The sequence below is a fragment of the Equus przewalskii genome, chromosome 10 (assembly GCF_037783145.1).
Source record: "Equus przewalskii isolate Varuska chromosome 10, EquPr2, whole genome shotgun sequence".
Classification (NCBI taxonomy): domain Eukaryota; kingdom Metazoa; phylum Chordata; class Mammalia; order Perissodactyla; family Equidae; genus Equus; species Equus przewalskii.
This window is the reverse complement of record NC_091840.1, coordinates 17,284,509-17,305,021: the sequence shown is the minus strand read 5'-3', so window position 1 is coordinate 17,305,021 and position 20,513 is coordinate 17,284,509. Positions and strand designations below refer to the sequence as shown.

General features: G+C 38.4%; 1 protein-coding gene across 13 annotated transcripts in view; it reads right to left on the bottom strand.

Moving 5' to 3' along the window:
- The window catches only part of CDC27 (cell division cycle 27), a 67,905-nt gene extending 48,077 nt beyond the window's left edge, over positions 1 to 19,828 (bottom strand). For 4 of the 13 annotated variants that reach the window (XM_008535007.2, XM_070560249.1, XM_008535008.2 and 1 more), the window contains exons 1-2: positions 19,132 to 19,438; positions 4,727 to 4,802 (exon numbers count right to left, since the gene is read on the bottom strand). In XM_008535007.2, the coding sequence (XP_008533229.1) occupies positions 4,727 to 4,802; positions 19,132 to 19,158 (103 nt within the window). In that variant the 5' untranslated portion in view covers positions 19,159 to 19,438. Of the gene's footprint in view, positions 1 to 4,726; positions 4,803 to 19,131 lie in introns of all 13 variants that reach the window. The other 9 variants (XM_008535010.2, XM_070560251.1, XM_070560253.1 and 6 more) reach the window with 4 other exon arrangements.
- Between the last annotated feature and the right edge of the window lie 685 nt (positions 19,829 to 20,513).

Sequence of the window (20,513 nt, the reverse complement as noted above, 5' to 3'; positions counted from 1 at the left end):
TACCAAGTGTAGTTCCCAGGGAAGGAGTGTGGTGGTGCCACTCTCGCTGCCCTGAGTGCACTAATGACCCTATAATGGCTGGCTGCAAAACAAACACTGAACGCTATTTTTGCTTTTCACCTTTCTTCGTAAAAACGAAAATCTTCAGTTTTCTTTCAGTTAGCAAAAACAGGTACTAATGCAGGTCATTCCTAAAAGTGAAGTGGCATAAACCGAACTTTCAAAAAGCAAGGGAAACCTGTATCATCTTCTTTTTTTTTTTCCTTTTTCTCCCCAAAGCCCCCCGGTACATAGTTGTATATTCTTCGTTGTGGGTCCTTCTAGTTGTGGCATGTGGGACGCTGCCTCAGCGTGGTTTGATGAGCAGTGCCATGTCCGCGCCCAGGATTCGAACCAATGAAACACTGGGCCGCCTGCAGCGGAGCGCGCGAACTTAACCACTCGGCCACGGGGCCAGCCCCATGTATCTTCTTCTAAGCCTCCCATTCTTCTAAATCTTTCATTGGGACCTCAGACACCTGCTCCACAGATCTTCCCTACTTTCCTCATTGAACCCCCAGACCTGACAGCACGCTCAAAGAGATGCTAACTCCCTCACTGGAGTGAAGGTAAGGTTGGTTTCCTCCTTGCTTCTCAAAACTATTTCCAAGCATTACTCTTTGCCCTTTTGTGAAATCCCCTGCTCCTGAGGTTTATACCTTCTCATAATTCTCAGCTACTAAATTCAGGACATTCTGCTTCATTAATGAAAGACTTTTACACCTGGTTCACAGATTTCCTCTCCTACGTTATTCTCATACATGTCTCAGTTCAATCTCATCTGGACTTCTGGTACCTCTCTTTATCCTCTTTGATTTACCCAGACCTTTCTGTGTTACCTTTCCTAGTTAGTTTACATTTCTTGGTCCACATCTTGTCTATATATATATTTATTTTTTGAGGAAGATTAGCTTTGAGGTGACATCTGCCACCAATCCTCCTCTTTTTGCTGAGGAAGACTGGTCCTCAGCTAACATCTGTGCCCATCTTCCTCTACTTTATATGTGGGATGCCTACCATAGCATGGCTTGATGAGCGGTGCCATGTCTGCACCCAGGATCTGAACCCACGAATTCCGGGCCGCCAAGGCAGAACATGCAAACTTTTAACCACTGCGCCACCGGGATGGACCCTTGTCTATATTCTTGATGTTGTTATCCCTTGTTCTTTTGTGATACATGCCTAGCAAACCCCTAATATCTACTTTCTTATGCTTGCAGTTATGCTACTGAGCACTTACTACCAGAGTAAAATCATACAACTGAGCAGAAACGTTCCACTATCAATTCATGCAGAAACACATAAAATACACAAAAATAAAGCTCAGGTACTACCATACAAAAAATTTTTGGTAAGTAATCCAATAGGAGATTATACAAACAGCAGAAAACTGAATTAAACAAATACCTGAGTTAAAAGAAGGAAGCACTGTTTCTGGTTGGGAAGGTTATATACAGTAAGATGTCAATACTTCCTAGATTAATGTATAGACTTATATACTTATGGGTCGGCATTGATCAAAATCTTTGTGAAATTTCAAAGCAATAATAAATGTATATGGAAAAATGAAAGAAAAAAAGGTAAAGATGTCTTACCAAACAATGAATTGAAAAGAAAAAAAAATGATGGGAGATAGGTCTTACTAAGTATTAGAAAAAAAGCATTATTTAATAAGTAATATTGAATAAATTAAGTAATAATACTATGATAAATTCTTCAAATTTTTTTTTTGCTGGGAAAGAGTCCCCCTGAGCTAATATGTGTTGCCAATCTTCCTCTTTTTTTTCTCCCCTCCCCAAAGAGCCAGTACATATTTGTATACATCCTACATGTAAGTCCTTCTAGTTCTTCTCTGTGAGCTGCCACCATAGCATGGCTACTGACAGATGAGTGGTGAGGTTGTGCACCTGGGAACCAAACTTGGGCTGCCAAAGTGGAACATGCCAAACATTAACCATTAGGCCATCAGGGCTGGCTGTTTAAATTTCTTAAACTACCAAAAACCATATATTTATTGTAGGTGTAGAAAGATGACAATTTTCCAGCTACTGAAGCAATAGGAGAAATTATAAATGACAAAGCTCATGAGTTACACCACATATAAATTTTAAATATAGAATAATAAAAACAATAGAATTAAGATTAAAAAGCAACAATCAGGGACAAATATGCAATACATAAAGATGTAGCTCACAGAAATAGGAATAAATTTAACACAAACACTTGAGAAAATACCCTCATAGTTATAAAAATGCAAGACAAGATACCTCATGATTCTTAAGTAAGCAAAAATACATTAAAGTGGCCAAATGTGATACTGATAGGACTGTGAAGGAAGTCCTCCACTGATGGTGACACTCCAGATTATTACACCTCTCTCTGATGGGTTATCAACGAAGCAAAAATTAATTTGTTGTAGGACTGATCACATCCTTTGACTTGTAAATTCCACTTCAGAGTACATAACCCAATACAATGACTTAAAGGAAAAAAAAGCTGTACATAATTATCTATATTAGCATTTTTGAAAGAGAAATAGAATAATTAATGACAGAAATAAAACATACATTGCCAGATGTTTACTGAGATTTTATTACCATGCCAAAGGGCTGTGCCAAGTGCTTTAAATACATTACCTCATTTCATTCTTCAATTCTATGAGGGAATTACTATTATCTTTATTTTATAGATGAGGAATCTAAAATACTCAGACATAAGTAACTTGCCTAAGGTATCCAACTGCATATTTAAGTGACAGGGTTAGGGTTTGTACGAAGGCTGCAGACTCTAAACTCAACCTCTTAGCCAAAGAATATAAACCATTCTAATAAAAAATCTGTCCTGAGAAAAACTAACAAAGCTGGAGGCATCACAATGCCTGACTTCAAAACGTACTACAAAGCCATAGTAAGGAAAACAGCATAGTACTGGTACAAAAACAGGCACACAGATCAATGGAACAGAACTGAAAGCCCAGAAATAAAACCACACATCTACGGGACAGCTAATCTTCGACAAAGGTGCCAAGAACATACAATGGAGAAAAGACAGTCTCTTCAATAAATGGTGTTGGGAAATCTGGACCACCACTTGCAAAAGAATGAAAGTAGACCATTATCTCACACCATACACAAAAATAAACTCAAAATGTATCAAAACTTGAAGTCCTGAAACCAAAAAACTGGAAGATAATATAGGTAGTACACTCTTTGACATGGAACTTAAAAGGATCTTTTCGAATACCATGTCTTCTCAGATGAGGGAAACAAAAGAAAAAATAAAGAAGTGGGACTTCATCAGACTAAAGAGCTTCTGCAAGGCAAAAGAAACTAGGATCAAACAAAAACACAACCTACCAACTGGGAGAAAATATTTGCGAATCATATATCTGACAAGGAATTAATCTCTATAATATATAAGCAACTCACACTACAAAAAAACAAACAGCCCAATCAAAAAATGGGCAGAAGATATAAACAGACATTTTTCCAAAGATTTAAAGACTAAAAATAACAAATGTTGGAGAGGGTGTGGAGAAAAGGGAACCGTCATACATTGCTGGTGGGAATGCAAACTGGTGCAGCCACTATGGAAAACAGTATGGAGATTCCTCAAAAAACTAAAAATAGGGGCTGGCCCCGTGGCCGAGTGGTTAAGTTCGAGCGCTCCGCTGCAGGCGGCCCAGTGTTTCGTTGGTTCAAAACCTGGGCGCGGACATGGCACTGCTCATCAAACCACGCTGAGGCGGCGTCCCACATGCCACAACTAGAAGGACCCACAACGAAGAATATACACCTATGTACCGGGGGGCTTTGGGGAGAAAAAGGAAAAAATAAAATCTTAAAAAAAAAAAAAAGAAATCTTTAAAAAAAAAAAACAAAAAAAACCCCTAAAAATAGAAATATCATATGACCCAGCTATCCCACTACTGGGTATTGACCCAAACAACTTGAAATCAACAATCCAAAGTAGCATATGCACCCCTATGTTCACTGCAGCACTATTCACAATAGCCCAGACATGGAAACAATCCAAGTGCCCATCAACCGATGATTGGATAAAGAAGATGTTATATATATATATATATATATATACACACACACACACACACACACAATGGAATACTACTCAGCCATAAAAAAGGACAATCATACCATTTGCAACAATATGGATGGACCTGGAGGGAATTATGCTAAGTGAAATAAGCAGACTGAGAAAGACAAATACCATATGCTTTCACTCATATGTGGAATATAAACAAACACATGGACAAAGAAAATAGTTCAGTGGTTACCAAGGGAAGGGGGGTGGGGGGTGAGCACAGGGGGTGAAGGGGAACACTTATGGTTGACAGAAAAGAAATAATGTATAACTGAAATTTCACCATGATGTAAATTATTATGAACACAACAAAAAAACCAAACAACAAAACAAAAAACGGAAAGAAGTACCTAAAGATTTGGAAATGATTAAGTAAACCATAGTGTAAAACCTGAAGCAACCCTACAGTCATTAAAAGCAGTACACAAGGGAACTACACAGATACAGGGAAAAGTTTTTATGAACTAGTGTCAACCATAAAGAAAAAACAAGTGATACCCAGAATCTTGTTACAGTCATAAAAAGTGATGGAATTCCATATATTTTATTTCATTTATGGTTCTATAGAAATGAATAGATTACAAACCTTCTGCATACAGTCGTTCTGCAAGGAAAACTGCATCTCGGTAAGCATAGTGGTTTAGTGCTTGCCATATAGCAGCCTGCAAGTGGAGGAAAAACAATATAAATATACAAACACATGCAATTTCAAGGTAACTCCTAACACAGAGCCTTGCACATAATACTCAAATCAACATCCCTAATTTAAGTGATAAAACGTCAATGCCCACAGTGCAAACTCCATAGTGTGTTAGATAAAGCTCTTCACAGTATGGCTAACATATCTGAATTTACTCACTCAACTCTCGATGGACTTTTAGGCCTTTGTCCCTTTGTATTCCTTTTCCTTCACATGGGGAATGAACTCACCTACCTCCTCTTATAAACTGCTCATTCCTAAAGACGCACCTTAAATAGCATCTACTGTTTAAAGCTTTCCTGGCTAGTCTCTAGCCATTTTTTGGGTAAACATACCTCTTCTAGTGAAGCATTCATATTATTTTACAGTTATTTGTTTATAGGTCTGCTTACCCCACTAAACAACACTGCTCTAAACTTATGGCAGTAGTTTTCAACAATTTTTCATGATAAACATGAGGGAGATGTTCAAATGTATGTCATCTTCCCACAAAAACTTCCCCACTGATTACCTTTAATGCTACCCTATTCTCACCCATTCAAAGAAGTATACTGGAATAGAAATAAGTAAAGCTATCATAGGAATAACATTTAATCTATTTGAATATATTTTTTCTTTTTTAGAGTTATGAAACATACCACAAAAAGTAATATATCAGATAGAAGGACTTTCTTTTTTGAGGAAGATTAGGCCTGAGCTAAAATATCTGCTGCCAATCCTCCTCTTTTTTGCTGAGGAAGACTGGCCCTGAGGTAACATCTGAGAACACCTTCTCTATTTTATATGTGGGATGACTGCCACAGCATGGCCTGACAAGTGGTGTGTAGGTCTGTACCTGAGATCCGAACCAGCAAACCTCAGGCCACGGAAGCAGAATGTGCCAACTTAACCCCTGTGCCACCCGGCTGGCCCCAGAAGACATTTTAAGTAACAATAAACCAAAACATTTAGACCTATGGACCACTATTCAGCTCAAGAAATAAAATATTACCAACATCTTTTTAGCTTCCTATGTCATTCACATAACCTCTCTCTAACTTAAAGAAGAAACCACCTCCCTGAATTTTGTTAATCTTTGAGTTTTCTTCAGTTTTTATACACTTGTATATATCATCCTTAAGCAATGTAATATTTAGCTTTTCCTGTTTTTGAATTTTAAATAAATACAAACATATTGTATATATTCTGCTATGATTTGCTTTTGTAACCCAAAATTATTTTGCAAATTCATCCCAGATGATGTGTATGACTGGAGTTCATTCATTTTGATTGGTGAATAAATAATATTTCCCTTGTATAAACACACCAAAATGTATTTTATCCAGTTATAGCATTTGGATATTTGGGTTATTGCTAGTTTTTTTTCCCAGTTATAACACTACAATAAGCACTCCTGTATTCGTCTCTTGGAGTACATGTTTAAGAATCTCTCCAAATTAGGATACATATTTAAGAATGAAATTATTGGGTTGTTGAGTATGTGCATGTTCATCTTTACTAGGTAATGTCAAATCATTTTCTGAAATTGTTGGTTTAATTTATACTCCTAACAACAATGTATGAGTTCCCATTATTCCACATCCTTGTCTACACTAATGAGTGTCAAACTCTTTAATTTTTACCAATCTGAAAGATGTTAAATCTAGTGCTTTTAATTAGCATTTCTCTGAATATTAAAATGAGGCTGTGTTCATTGGTAATTTATTTCGTGTTTATTGGTCTTTTAGCAAATGCCTGTTCATCTGTCATACATTTTTCTGTTGGGCAATTTACCTTTTCTTACTGTTTTACCCAGCATTTTTAGGAGGACCAAACCAGAGAAGTCTCCTTTAAGTATGTCATATAACATTAACTTTTAGTCTATCACATAAATTGTTTATATATATTTATGTTTTACTAGCATTTTTAGGAGCACTAAATCAGGAGTTTCTTTTAAGCTCTCTCAGTTTCTTTTAATTTTTAGTCTGTCATATTATAAGATATGAAAGTCTCCAATTAATTTTTAAAAATAAATCATTCATCAACAACATATTTTTAGTAACTACTTTTGAGATATCTCACAACTGATCATGATACAACAGAGATGCTATTTTTAGTATATACTCTAGCTCATAATTTGTTGAATGATTTAATAAAGTTACAATAAAACCAGTATGATGAGATTACCTAATGAAGATCACTAGCTAACATTATAACAGTAAATCTAGATTACATGATAAGTGATCAACATGCCTTGGATATAATAAAAATTCAAATACTTTAGTGAACAAGCAAATGTTTAATAACATTATTATGAATATTAACAAGTTTTTAAATTGAGTTCTTGTTGATGACCTACTTGCCTCAAGAGTGTAGTTTTCTATTTCTTCAAGAAAAAAGTGGTAAATTAACTTCATTTGAGGCCTCTAGAGGCTCTTGTTTAACCTTATTGTCTGTAGAGTCTAAATTTATAAAGTCTCAGGGATGTCTGAACTGACAATTCCCATCCAGACACAAGGGAAAGGAAGACGACAAGAATTTAAACTTATTTTTAAGTAAACTATACTAACACAGGGAGAATTTTTCCTCCAATGCTAGCATTTTTAAACTAGACATTTTCTGCTACTTCAAGAACTATCTAAAACTTTGCTACTCAAAGTGTGGTCCTTGGGGCAGCAACACTAGCATCCCCTGGGAACTTTCTAGAAGTGTGGAATCTCAGAACCCATCCCAGACCGACCAAATCAGAGTCTGCATTTTAACAAGGTCCCCAGGTGATTTATATGCATAGTAAAGTTTAAAAAGGACTGATCTAAAAGACTTAATCTAATTAAACACCTCCCTGCTCAACAGAATCCCCAAAGCCAAAGAAATTCTCATCTAATGTTAATTTAAGATATTATGAATAAAATAATTTCTAATCCTTCAGGCCATGTCCCTTTGCTTTAAAAGAAAGGCTTGGGGGCCAGCCCGGTGGCACAGCAGTTAAGTTCACGTGCTCTGCTTCAGTGGCCTGGGGTTCACCAGTTCGGATCCCAGGCACAGACCCACAACCCCTCACACGCCTGCCTGGTGTGGCAGGCATCCCACATATAAACTAGAGGAAGATGGGCATGGACGTTAGCTCAAGGCCAGTCTTCCTCAGCAAAAAGAGGAAGACTGGTAGCACATGTTAGCTCAGGGCTAATCTTCCTCCAAAAAAAAAAAAATAATTAAAAAAAATAAATAAATAAAAGAAAGACTTGAATTACTCAAGTTCCAAGATCTCTTGTTGGCCCTAACGCATTTCTTACGCCTACTAAAACATCCTACGTATTAATGGAAATAAATCGTCTCCTTTCATAATCTACCCAAATTAGTTGGGCTACAAAGAAATCTCCCTTTGGTATGAAATTTACTATCAACTACCATTTCACTCTACCCCCAATATTTTCAGAAGTAGTTGGTATATCCTCTAAGATGATTCCAACAGTGTACATAAAAATATGATTTATCTGCACTAAATAAGAGAAATCCTGCAATTTTCAGATGCTTATAGACACCATACTAAAGATATTCATTGCCAAAAAGCCTGATTTATCCCAATATTCCTACTCATAATTTCCAGAAGATAAAAGGATTCATATAATTGTAATTTTGCCATACTTCAGGTCTCTGCCAGCTGTCATATCTGCTTGTTTCTGGAAAACCTCCATATAAATTAATCCCACAATGACCCTCAATTTAACAGAAAGGAATACACATAATACTAAAATACCATACCACACTAAAAAGTCTCAGTACTTGGAGGAGTCCTCTCTATTACTCGGGGAATAAAGAAGATGGGAAGAGAAAAAAAAGAGAAGGCCATAAATACCAATAGGACCTCTTAGGAAGGACTGTTGGATCACTATATGATGCATCCCCAATTAGAGCCACCTAAATAAAAAAGGTACCCAAAACAAGCTGTCCTGAAACAGCCAGAACCCCCAATAAAATGTTCCATATTTGCTGCTGCTAACTCTTCCACATCCCATTAGCCAAAGATCTGAGGTTCCTATTCTTTACTACTCTTCGGCTTTACTTCTCTTGATAGCATGTGCCTGTGGTGGATATCAAAAACATACTTAGCTATTCGGAATACAAAGGTATGTACTATTATTGCTCGAGGAAACTTTTTTTTACTGATTCCAGCATGACTTACTGTGAATGATAAGGCAATTGGGGGAAGGGGGTGTCTTTTTAAACTTTTCTCAACTGGAGGGTTCTAGTAATCATTCATTCAATAAATATTTATTGAGTACCTACCACATACCAGGCATTTTCGAGACGCTGGGAGTACAATAACTAACAAATAATTTCCGTGTTCAAGGAGTCCCTTTAGTGTCACTTCTTTCAAGATCAGTGGCTAACAACCCTTGCTTGATGGTGCTCTACCTCAAATCCACTGACTCACAATCCCTGCAAGCTGGGACTGAGTTCAGATATCCTTATTTGTTAACCTTTTTACTGGTAAGAATTCAGGGTTCAGAACCATTCTTCTACTTTTCTAGATAAGTAGTTCCCCCTCCTTTTATAGCACACTCCTTTGAACAACACGAATGCTACGGACCTCCTCCCCAGAAAAAAGCACATGCACACACACAAAAAGTCTGTATACAGTGGTTAGGAGTTCACGGATATCCTGGTTCATCAAAAATCACTCGTCTAGCTGACGGGAGGCAGTGTTAGAGCCCGGTATATAGTAAGTGATCAATAAATATGTGTGGAATTGAATTTAGATATTTAAAAGGGGAAGAGACAGGTTACTGACCTTTCTCTTTTGCATATCAGAGACGACTACAGTCCTGGTGCCTTGAGGAGCACTGCTGCTGCCAGGACTAGGAAAGGTACTTCTTGTTTGAAACTCAACACGTCTTTTACCAATCAAAGTCACAGATGTTGGGTAAGTATACATGAAATAATGAATGCACTGGTAATTCAGTTTGGGTGCATTATGAATTTAAAAGCTTTTAATAGGCTGGTTAACGAACCTAACCATCATTTACAGAATTCCACTTGAAGAAAGGTACCTAGAATCTATCCCCTCTTTACTAGTCCCAGTCCACAACAAATCTTTCCTTTAAACTTTTGTCTCCTAAGTGGTCTTCCTGTCTGCAAGATGTAATGTTATCCAGACTGTCCTAGAATTACCTTCCTCAAACATATTATCACTGCTACACAAAGACAAAAGTGAGAGGCTTGAGTTTAAATCCACATTCCACAACTTACTAGTTCTGTGTTTTGGGCAAGTAACAATGTTTCTTAAGTCTTAGTCTCTTCATTTAAAACATAAGACTCCAGTAAAGAACATAATGGTTCCCACCACATACCTAATAATTACTCAACAAATTTTAGCTGCTGCCATCATCATTATCACCATCATGTCTTCCTCTCTGATCAAAACTTTCTAATGATTCCTCTCGGATAGCCCCACAAAGTTTACAAAACAAATATTTACAAAATAAAACACAAACTCCTTAGTAAACTACTCAAATCCCACCTGGCTTAAATCTCCCTTTTTCAGCTTTGTTTTCACATCTCACCAAAGCTACCTGTGGTCTAGCACCAGAAAAAGACCCCAGGGGTCCCTAAACATCCACTGTATCTTTATATTTCAGAGTCTTTGCCAATATTGTTGCCTCTGTTTGGGCTGTCCTTTGTCTTTAACTTCTATCTCCTGAAATTTTAGTCATCCTTTCTTCAAAATTCAGCTTACCTGTTCCTCTACCTTTCATGAAGCCTTCACTGATCTATCCCATGCACTATTGATTACTCTATGAGGTTCTAGACTATTTTGTTTATACTTTTTTTTTTCTATCAGGCCGTTTACCAGATTTGGTTGTATTACTTGGTTAACTAGGTTGCAGCTGCTTGAGGACAAAGACCAGATGCTATTTTTCTCTAAATTCTCCAGTTATCCTACTTAACTAGTTATTTCCTTAGTTATCCTAGATAACTGCCTTTAAACATAGTGAATGCTCAATAAATATTTGTTGAATGAGTAGTTCTTTTGGAACTCTGAATCCATTTTCCATTTAGTGACCTACAAACTTTTAGAAACCCAATCTGGAGGTAAAACACAAGTTAAGACATTCCTACTATAATTAACGTTTGCTAATATGAATAAAAGAGAACATTAAGGTTCACAATGTAAAACAATATAAAATAACACCTAGTTGTTTCTTTCTTGACACAATAAGCGAAACATTAAAAAGCAAAAATCTAGTAGGAAGATAGGGGTCACAGTCTGACAGACGGGTTGGAATAGATGAAGCTTTTGGGCAATAAATCTCTCAGTGGTGTGATCTATAAATTCCTGAAAGATATCCAGTCTTTCTTGGTTAATAGCACCCTAGATCATGTCATATACTTCCCTCCATATTACACAGACCATTTGCCTTATCATCTTGATGTGACTACCACTTTTGAAAGATATCATTCATCCATTCAATAAACATTTATTGAGCACTTACTTTACTTGCTGTATGATACTGATTTCAGTAAAAAAACAAATAACATAAAAAACCTAACTAACTTGAGAAAATCAAGTTCTTCAGGTAGGCTGTACAAAGCCTTAACAGTTTGGATTTTCAGGTCTACGCTGACAATAAGAAATTATGAATAAGCCAGGCATTATTCCATAGGCACCTATTAGATCACTGTCATTGTCATCACTGTGCTTTTGTTTTCGGATCAAACAACTGGGAAGTTGAACTTTAGAACAGAAATATATGGTGTTGGCAAGGAGTGACTATAAGAGCAGGTTTTAAATATACTACAGAATCACTGCTATCCAGCCTACATCTCCTCTATACTACAACATAGCAAAGAGAGAGATAAAAGATAAAGGGATAAACTATGAGTGTTCTCCTCAGACAATTTCAACATTTGGACTGCATAACTCAAAATACGTCATTAAGAAAACAATAGGCTAAAGAGTATTCAAATCTAATTTGAGTCGATAATTATTTCTTGAATGCTTAATATGATCTCCGCATTCCAATCCAGGACAGATAACGAGGCTCCCTCTGACACGTGCAAATCAAGATGACCTTGTCACTTCTCTGAGCTTTAGTTTTAATCATCTGCAAGATAAGGGTAAACACTTCCATCTGAGGTAAGTCTAGCACGCTGCCTGGCTAAATTCTAATCCCCCATAAGAACTGATCTGGTCTTCTGGTGTTCTACCAGACCATAAATGACCTAGGATTCTGGAACCATGCATACAGGTATCTTTCAAAATGATACTCATTTAAACTATGTAATACTGAAAGGAAGAAACTCAACAAACATTTACTTTTAGAGGCAGACCGTTTTTTCTCGGGATTACTTTAATAGTGTCTTATCTGGCCTCTGAGTTCTTTTCTATCCTACAAGCCATTCTCTCCCTTTGAGCTTGTCACAAATCAGATCTGATCATATTACCCCTTTGCTTAAAATCCTTCAGTGGCTTCTGTCCTTAATGATAAAAACCAAAGCCACCCAACTAGGCAGTGTGGTATAGTCCCTGCTTACCTCTCGAGCTCACCTTGTATCATGTTCTCCCCGCTAGCACAATGAACTTTGTTCAGCCCCTCACATCTGCCATGTTACCCTCCTGCCTCAGGTCCTTTAAACACACAGTCCTCTTTATTTGCCACACTCCTCCTTTCCTCCAAACTATGCAAATTCTAGTCATTCTCTGGAGTTCTTTCTCAGGGAAGCCTTTTATGGAACCCCTAGATGAGGTTAGGCATCCTTATTAGACACTCTAATAGCACCAAGTACCCCTCCTTTGTAATACTTCTCACTGTTGAAATTTTACATTTATTTAGGAGAATATTTGAGTAATACCTTCCTCACTATAATATAAACTCTAGAAAGGTAGGGACTACATCTGTTTTTGCTCACTATTATACTCCCAGCATCTATTAGGTACTTTTTAAGCATGTGCTTAACTATGTATGTTGAATGAATAAACAATCTTTGACTTCTGGCAGTCCATTGTTAGCATCTTATATATTAGGCTTAGTCTTCAGTTTCTCTGTATTTTCCTATGTCCAATAGTTAAGGATCTCTGGAAATCTCTATTGAAAGAAACTCTGTGGCACTTAGAAGAATTATTTTATAATGCAAATAATTACTACCTAATTACTCCATTATAAAATGTGGGGATTTCCTAAGAACCTACTTGTTTAATTTTGTTGTAAATGAAAGTAGAAAGTAGAAAATGTTCTACTCATCATGTGATGATGGTGAGTAGAAAGAATATGTCCAGAATTTGATGCTGGAAACCTGTGTTCAAATTTGTGTGCCAGCACTTCAATAGTGTGATTTGGGGGGAATTATTGAATTTTTCTCAGCCTCAATTTCTTTATCTGATAAATGGAGCTCTATTTCTCGGACTTGTGTGTGTTAAATGAAATGATACATATATATTGCTCCTAGTATACTCACTGGCACACATTAGGCACTTAAAATCTTTTCCTTTCCCATCAGTTAATATAAACAAACTCAATAAATATAATTTATAGTTTCCATTATGTAACATCTCCCACCCTATCTACCACAATTGCTTATTTTGTAACATTAAGCCACAAAAGACCCAAACGATTCTCCAGCTACCTTAGTACTACTGATCACCAGGAAAATTTGACACATATATATGTACCGTGGCCAGAAAGTCCCAAAATTCTGAATTTTTTTGTCTCCTTAAAATTAAAGAAATGAAAGAAAAATATTCAGTTCTATCCGTTTCAGATTTAAAATCAAGCTTTGCTCAGAACAACATTGTTCCTTTATCACCAATTCTTAAGAGGGTCAGAAACAGACAGTGAAGGCAGACAACTCAAACTCCCATATATCCCAGAAGTAAAACTTGCCTCTTGGAGAATCCCACATACAGCTTCCATCACCACTCTGCTCAAGCATCTCTAAGTTCCTGAGTGATGGTGTCTCTTCTGGAGAAATAGGGTGGAGAATGGACTATTCTCTAAGGCACTACAAATAGCTAAGATTAGCCCTCTGGTTATCCATCTACTCCTGCCCAACTGCTGGTGTGGAGCTGTGCCTAAAAGAATATTACTCAGTGCATTAGCTCAGGAGTTCTACAAACTAAAGCCAGATGGACGAAATGCTGCTAAGAATGAAACCAAACAGAGCAACACCCTTTGCCCCACCAGAAAAAGTTTAAAAGACAAATTATACTGATTAAATTAATGGGATAGTCCTAGGTTGCATTAATTTAAAAGATAAATCAACAGCATAAAAATTAAACGGCAAAGCTCCTTACTTACTTGCTCTTCTTAAACATGAAATATCATTTAAAATATAAGCAAACCTCTGTAAACTGTACAAAAAATTCAGACTTAAATGTGACCACATAAACTGCTCTGTTTTGTTCTTGTCAAAAAAGAAAATAGCTGCGTTTTTTTAGACCATAAAAGCTTCAGACAATATAAGAAAGTATAAGGAAAAAAATCACTGTGGAATTTTCCTATTAAACATTATAATCTAATTTCTAGAACTCATAATTTAGTTTAGTTCTACATCAGTGGTTCTCAATCTGGGCAATTTTGCCCCCCAAGGGACATTTAGCAATGACTAGGGGGCATTTTTTGGTTATCACAAATGGAGGGGGCATCTAGTAGGTAGAAGCCAGGGATGCTACAAAACACTACAATACCCAGGTCAGCGTCCCCCACAACAAGGAATTAGCTTGCCCAAAACATTAATAGTGCCAAGACTGAGAAACCCTGGTGTATATGACCATGTAACTGGATTATTCTATTAACCTGTATGTCTCTCAACTCTAGTCTTGTCCCTCCTTCCCAAAAGCGCCAGATTAATCTTCCCAAAGCAGTGCTTTCCTTACATAATTCTTCTGTTCAAAAACCTATAATGGCTATTTATTGCCAAAACATTAAATCTAAACTCCTCAGCCTGGATGTTAAGTCCCCTATAACCTGATTCTGCCTGGCTAGCCAAACCTTATGCCTTCCTGCTCTCAATTCCCATTTTATAATATCTTACTGTTCTCTTGTTCATAAACACCATACTCAACTTTGGGTTTTTGCTCATGCCATTCCATGCAAAGAATATTCTTTTTCTTCTTTACCAATTCAAACTCTTTTAATCTTCTAAAGCTTTAAGTTTTACCCCTTCAAGAAATCTTTCCCATTTTTCTGGTCTATGAGGATCTCTCTCTCCTGAATTTCTTTATCTGTGCAATCAATTACACACTGACTTATAACATGACCCAATTGTTCTTGTTAAGCATTCTTATTTTCCCAACAAGACTGGATCCCTCAAAAGATTAGAGGTTATGTCTCCACTTTTTTTTTTCTTTTTAAAGACTGGCACCTGAGCTAACAACTATAGCCAATCTTTTTTTTTTTTCTGCTTTTTCTCCCCAAATCCCTCCAGTACAGAGTTGTCTATTTCAGTTGTGGCATGTGGGACGCAGCCTCAGCGTGGCCCAATGAGCGGTGTCATGTCCACGCCCAGGATCCAAACCAGCGAAACCCTGGGCCGCCAAAGCAGAGCGTGCGAACTTAACCACTGGGCCACGGGGCCGGCCCCTGTCTCCACATTTCTAATGGCTGGTTTCACAAATATTTTCAATTGAATTTGTTCAAAACAGAATTCTTAATTGTCCTCCTTCAAACTGTCCCCCATTCAAAGGATTCTCCATTTATTAAATGGCACCACCAAAACAAAATCCAGGCAGCCGATCTTGATCTGCTCCTTGCCCCCCAATCAATTTCCATGTCTCATTGGTTCTACCTCCAAAATCTCTCTTGAATTTAGCTACCTCTTTCCTACTATTGCTACTACATTGGTTCAGGTTACCTTCATCCTAAGACTGTTTTTACTCTTGCCTCCCTCCTCCCATTACAGCCACATTGGTCTTCTTTCAGTTCTTCCAATGACAAATTCTGCTGTCTTAGGGACTTTGTACATGCTGTTTCCTCTGCATGTACTGCTCTTCAAGTTAATGATTCCTTCTCAACCTTCAAATCTCAGCTTCAATGTTACTTGCTCAAAAAAGACTTTCCTGACATCCTTTTTAGAGGTTTTAGAATGTCTTTTATATTCTTCTGTGTTTGGCACATAGAAGGTGCCCAACATTCTTTCCTGTTTGATTTTTTTTCATGGAGGCTGCTGCTTAACTTTTTTGCTGTTTTGCAGTACCTCCTTTGGTGATCCAATTGCAAACCAGACACCTGGGCTCTGGTCCGGTCCTTCCTATTATGTCTCTCTCCTAACACCCTATTTATAGTGTCCTTCTTATCACAGTTTGTAATTATTAATTTGTGATTATTTGTCTAAAGCTTTCTCTCTCTATAGACGATAAACACAAGAAGGGCTACATTAGGATACTAGTCCATAAAGGAATTAAAGGATTATGTATTTTCGGTGACTTCCTCCTCCACTCTCACTTCCCAAAGCTTATTCTCTCAGTTCGGGTACTATGTAGCACTGTCTTCAAGATACTATATTGTACCTAAATACAAGGTAATCTCCTATTTTCCAAAGGAAAATTTCATAAACAAATGTGTTTCAGCTAACTTGAATATATAAATTTTTGAATGAAGACCAAATAGTCAAATGCCTATTATCAATTTAGTTACACATACACTTTAAAAATCACAAAATATATTTAGAAATTTCATTTTTTTCTACTCTTCTTGAATACAGCAATTTTACTGAAACTGTTCACATAAATCTTTGACATCAGTAAAGCCATTTTTTATTTTTTTGGTCATCTAACACAATTTTCCTTAATATACCAACTTTAATTCTAAGTTATTTGAAATATTGTATCCTTTGAATCCACGTTAAATGCTGTTCCCGCACATCTTAACCCAAGCCAAAAGTATTCCTTCACTATCTAATGATCTCTAAAAGGATATTATGTGTATAGTACCCACTTACCACACTGCTTATTAAGGCAATTTTTATAAGACTTGTTTACAACTTCATCCAACACTTCTAACTGTGAAGTCCCACCCCCATGAATGATTGATAAATCTATTAAAATGTCTTTGCTTTTTTTATCAATTTCATCAGGTGAATTTTATAAACCTCCAAATTAGCACTGATTGAAGTCATTTAGGGTAGTGTGCCTTCCCCAGTTACATTAAAAATAACTGACAGAATTTCTGTCTCATAATAAGAGGGATTTTTGTAGAGACTCAAATATTAAGTAACACTTTTCTATGAGAGATAATTTGGAGGAGCTTATATTTAGCTTATGTCAGACTGGCTATTCCACATTAAAACTTTAAAGAAAAAGCAGCAGAGAACAGTCGCTCATTTTTTTCTCTCAATTTCTTCCTATTCCTAGTAACACCACAAACCCTGAGGCATCCCAAGAAAGGAAACAACTTTCCAACTTACTCTCATTCCTTTACAAATACACGCAATCACTTATTATAGTTTTTTTTTTAAATACAGTATCTTATTTATCAGTCCTATTTTTATTTTCTTCCTAATTCTTTCCCATTTTCAGTACTATCTCTAATCAGTTGATCTTTATCATTGTAGCCAAAATTGCGTGTTCTTCCCACTGCTCCAGATCTCTTCTTTCTTCTTATACTATGCCATATCCTAAAACTTCTTACCACCATCCCCAAATCTAATGGATAAAGGTAGTGTGGGAAAAAAAAATGAGAAATTTGACATTAAAGCCTTAAAAATACCTACCTGCATTACTGCTAAGAGTACTTTAAGGAAAAGAGGAAACCCGATGGGTACTACCTAGGAATAGGCTCCATATTTATTTTCTTCTCCATGCTTTTATATAAGTTGAAATTATTATAAAATAGTGGTTATAGGCTAGCAATACAACTAGTTTATCATTTTAGAAGTCTTTTGGGGCCAGAGAAGGCAAATGTAGCATTAAGACAAAACTACAAGACTATGAAACAGATATTAAACAACTTGAGTGATCCGCTTATCCATTTAAGAAGGTACAGATAGCATCTTCTAATTTCATGTTAAACCTCAAAAAAAAAATCTTACAAGAGACTCTTTACTAGTAAGAGGAATTTGGATGAAAAGAAATAGCTTTGGAAGCACTGGTACAACATACAAACAGGTAAATTTGCTAAAATAGAATCCCACGTTACATTAATTCAAACACTGACAGCTGCTATATGTAAAAAGTTGGAAAAGCAGCCAAACTAGGAGAAATTGGTATTTCATCCTGTGAAGAATTAAGCAAATAGGGAAGTAGGGATGTATTAAAATATTTACTATTTGATATCACAGGCCTATTAAGGGCATTATAAAGTAATTTTTAAAATCGGTTTGCTTTCTAACTTCAAAATAGAGAAAATCCATGACGCAATGACAGCAGTCGACAGAGGTCAACTCTCATCCAGTTAAAGATCAGACGGTGGGCTGCAAACCTCCCAGCCCTGGCTCATCAGCAAGGGACAAAAGATTCAGTTTCTTCAGGTGGCAAGGCGGAAAATGACTTGGCACTGCATCACACACTTAAAATCCAGTAGTGTTTCTTCCATGCCAGCGGAGCCCTGTGCGTCAAGGCACACCTTGGCGGGGGAAGGACAGTGAAGCGGATGGTAAAACCACTATCTGTCTTTCACTTCCTGAGCGCCTTACACACATGCACAATAAAACGCTCCTGGTCCCCCGGCACAGGTCATGGAAAAACCCAGATGTGCCGTTTCCACCCCCGCCCCTTGTACAGGTGCCTGCACCTCGGCGCTGGGCCTTGGAGTTCTCTTCTCAGATCATTGTCCAGTGGGAAATTCACTGAGCGAGAAAAGCAACGTGGGCTTCAAAGTCTGTTACCGAAATAAAAATTAGTATTAAAAACACCGATCTACCCCCCTCCCCCCTCACATACAACAAAAACAATCCCACCCCTCCCCCAAACTTGCCCCACCATTATGAGGATCGCACAAGCTCCGATCAAACGTGCTTCCCAGCCATCCCCGAGGCACGAGAGCACCTGGGGCGCGTCTTCGGCCCCTCAGCTCTCACGCCGGCGGGGCCAGGCCCCCGGACTGACAGGAGGGGCCGGGCGGACGCCGGCTCGGAGGGGGACCAAGCCATTCTCGCCGAACCCAGCTCACACGAGGGGTAGAAGCGACAGAGGGCCAAACGTAAGTCGGCGGGGGCTGCGGGCGAGGCCTCCGAACTGGCGAGAGGATAGGCAGGACCCGGCACAGGGGAGGCGGGAGAAGCCGCCGGGCCTAGGCCGCACCAGGCCGCGGAGTGGCCATACGCTGCTTCCCGACCGAGGCTGCGAGCCCAGCCTCAGAGAACGAGGTTCTCATTACCTGGACGGGTTCCTGCAGCACCGTCATCCTTGAGGCTCAGGCCCACTTTCTGCAGTGCCTCAGGCCCCCCCCGTAGCGGCTCCGGCCCGGCCAGCCCCGGCTCATTTAAACTCACCAGCGACCGTTACCGGGGGATGGGGGAGGCCGAGAGACTGCCGAGTACCTCCGAGCGGGACACGGAAATACCCGAAGTGGAGAGATACGCGCGGGAGCCAGACGGAAAAGTCCGAAGGAGGCCGGAAACACCCGAAGTGAATCGGCGGAGGAGGAGACCGTTGCCGGAAATTGTCGAGGATTACCGGAGACTACCGAGTCCGATCCAGAGCGTAGGTTTCTTTTCTCGCCACGCCTTCACTCACGCACGCCACGCCCACCCTGCCTCCTCTAGGCTGGGCCACGCCCAATCGGCTGCCAGCAGGCTGGGCGTGGCGTGCCGGAGCGGGCGGAGAGCGTTACGTGGCCTGGTCGCGGTTGCGATACTCCGCTCGGCATTTCAGCAGGGCTCGGTGCGCGGTAGATTAAGCAAAGGGTAAAACGTGAGAGTGTGGCGCGGACTTTAATTAATCAAGAAGTATTTGTTGAGCTTAGGTCATTCATCCATTCCAGAAATACCTATTCATGGCTCAAAGGGAAACAGGAAGTTTGGAGGGATTGCCACCCTCCAAAGATTTATATGGCCCGTGTCCTCAGAGAGATTATGGTCTACTTGAGGGAAAAGCAATGTAACCAAAAGTGCTACATTATGTCGTGCCCATTGTAAGTGATGTAAAAATTCAGAGGAGAGGGAAATCAATGGGGATTAAGATGAGCAAGGAAAAAGGGAGGGAAACTGGGCTTTGAAGGGCGAGTAGAATTAGAAAAGAAAGAAGGAGATTGTAAGTGAAGGGAAGCGGAAGTGAGATCACTCTGGTAAGAGTTAAGGCATTAACTGGAAATAATTACTTAGGTGACCAAATAATGGAAAATCTCAGAAGGCAGGCAGAAATTTTTATTCTTGATAGGGGAGGCATCATAGTAATTGGGAAATCCGGAGGCTTGATTTTGAATTTTATCTCTTGCACTAACTCGTTTTAGATCCTTAGGCAAGTCACAACCTCTCTGAACTTCTGTTTGCTTAGTCTGAAAAAAATGATTAAGAGAATTAAATGCATTAATCTTTGTAGCTGTGTCTAACACACATAGTAGGCTCTTTCAAATTTCTTTCCTTTCTCTCAAAAATGTGTGAACCAGGGAACTATTAAAATTTTCTTTTTCAATAAATGAGGAAAACAGTTTTGAAAGTTAATTTTCTAATCAGGACTTCTCTAGGCTAGACATGGGCTGTATATTGCACTGTGTGCCAGTTTCCCTTTCTGGTTCTCACATTTTATGGGGATGAAATC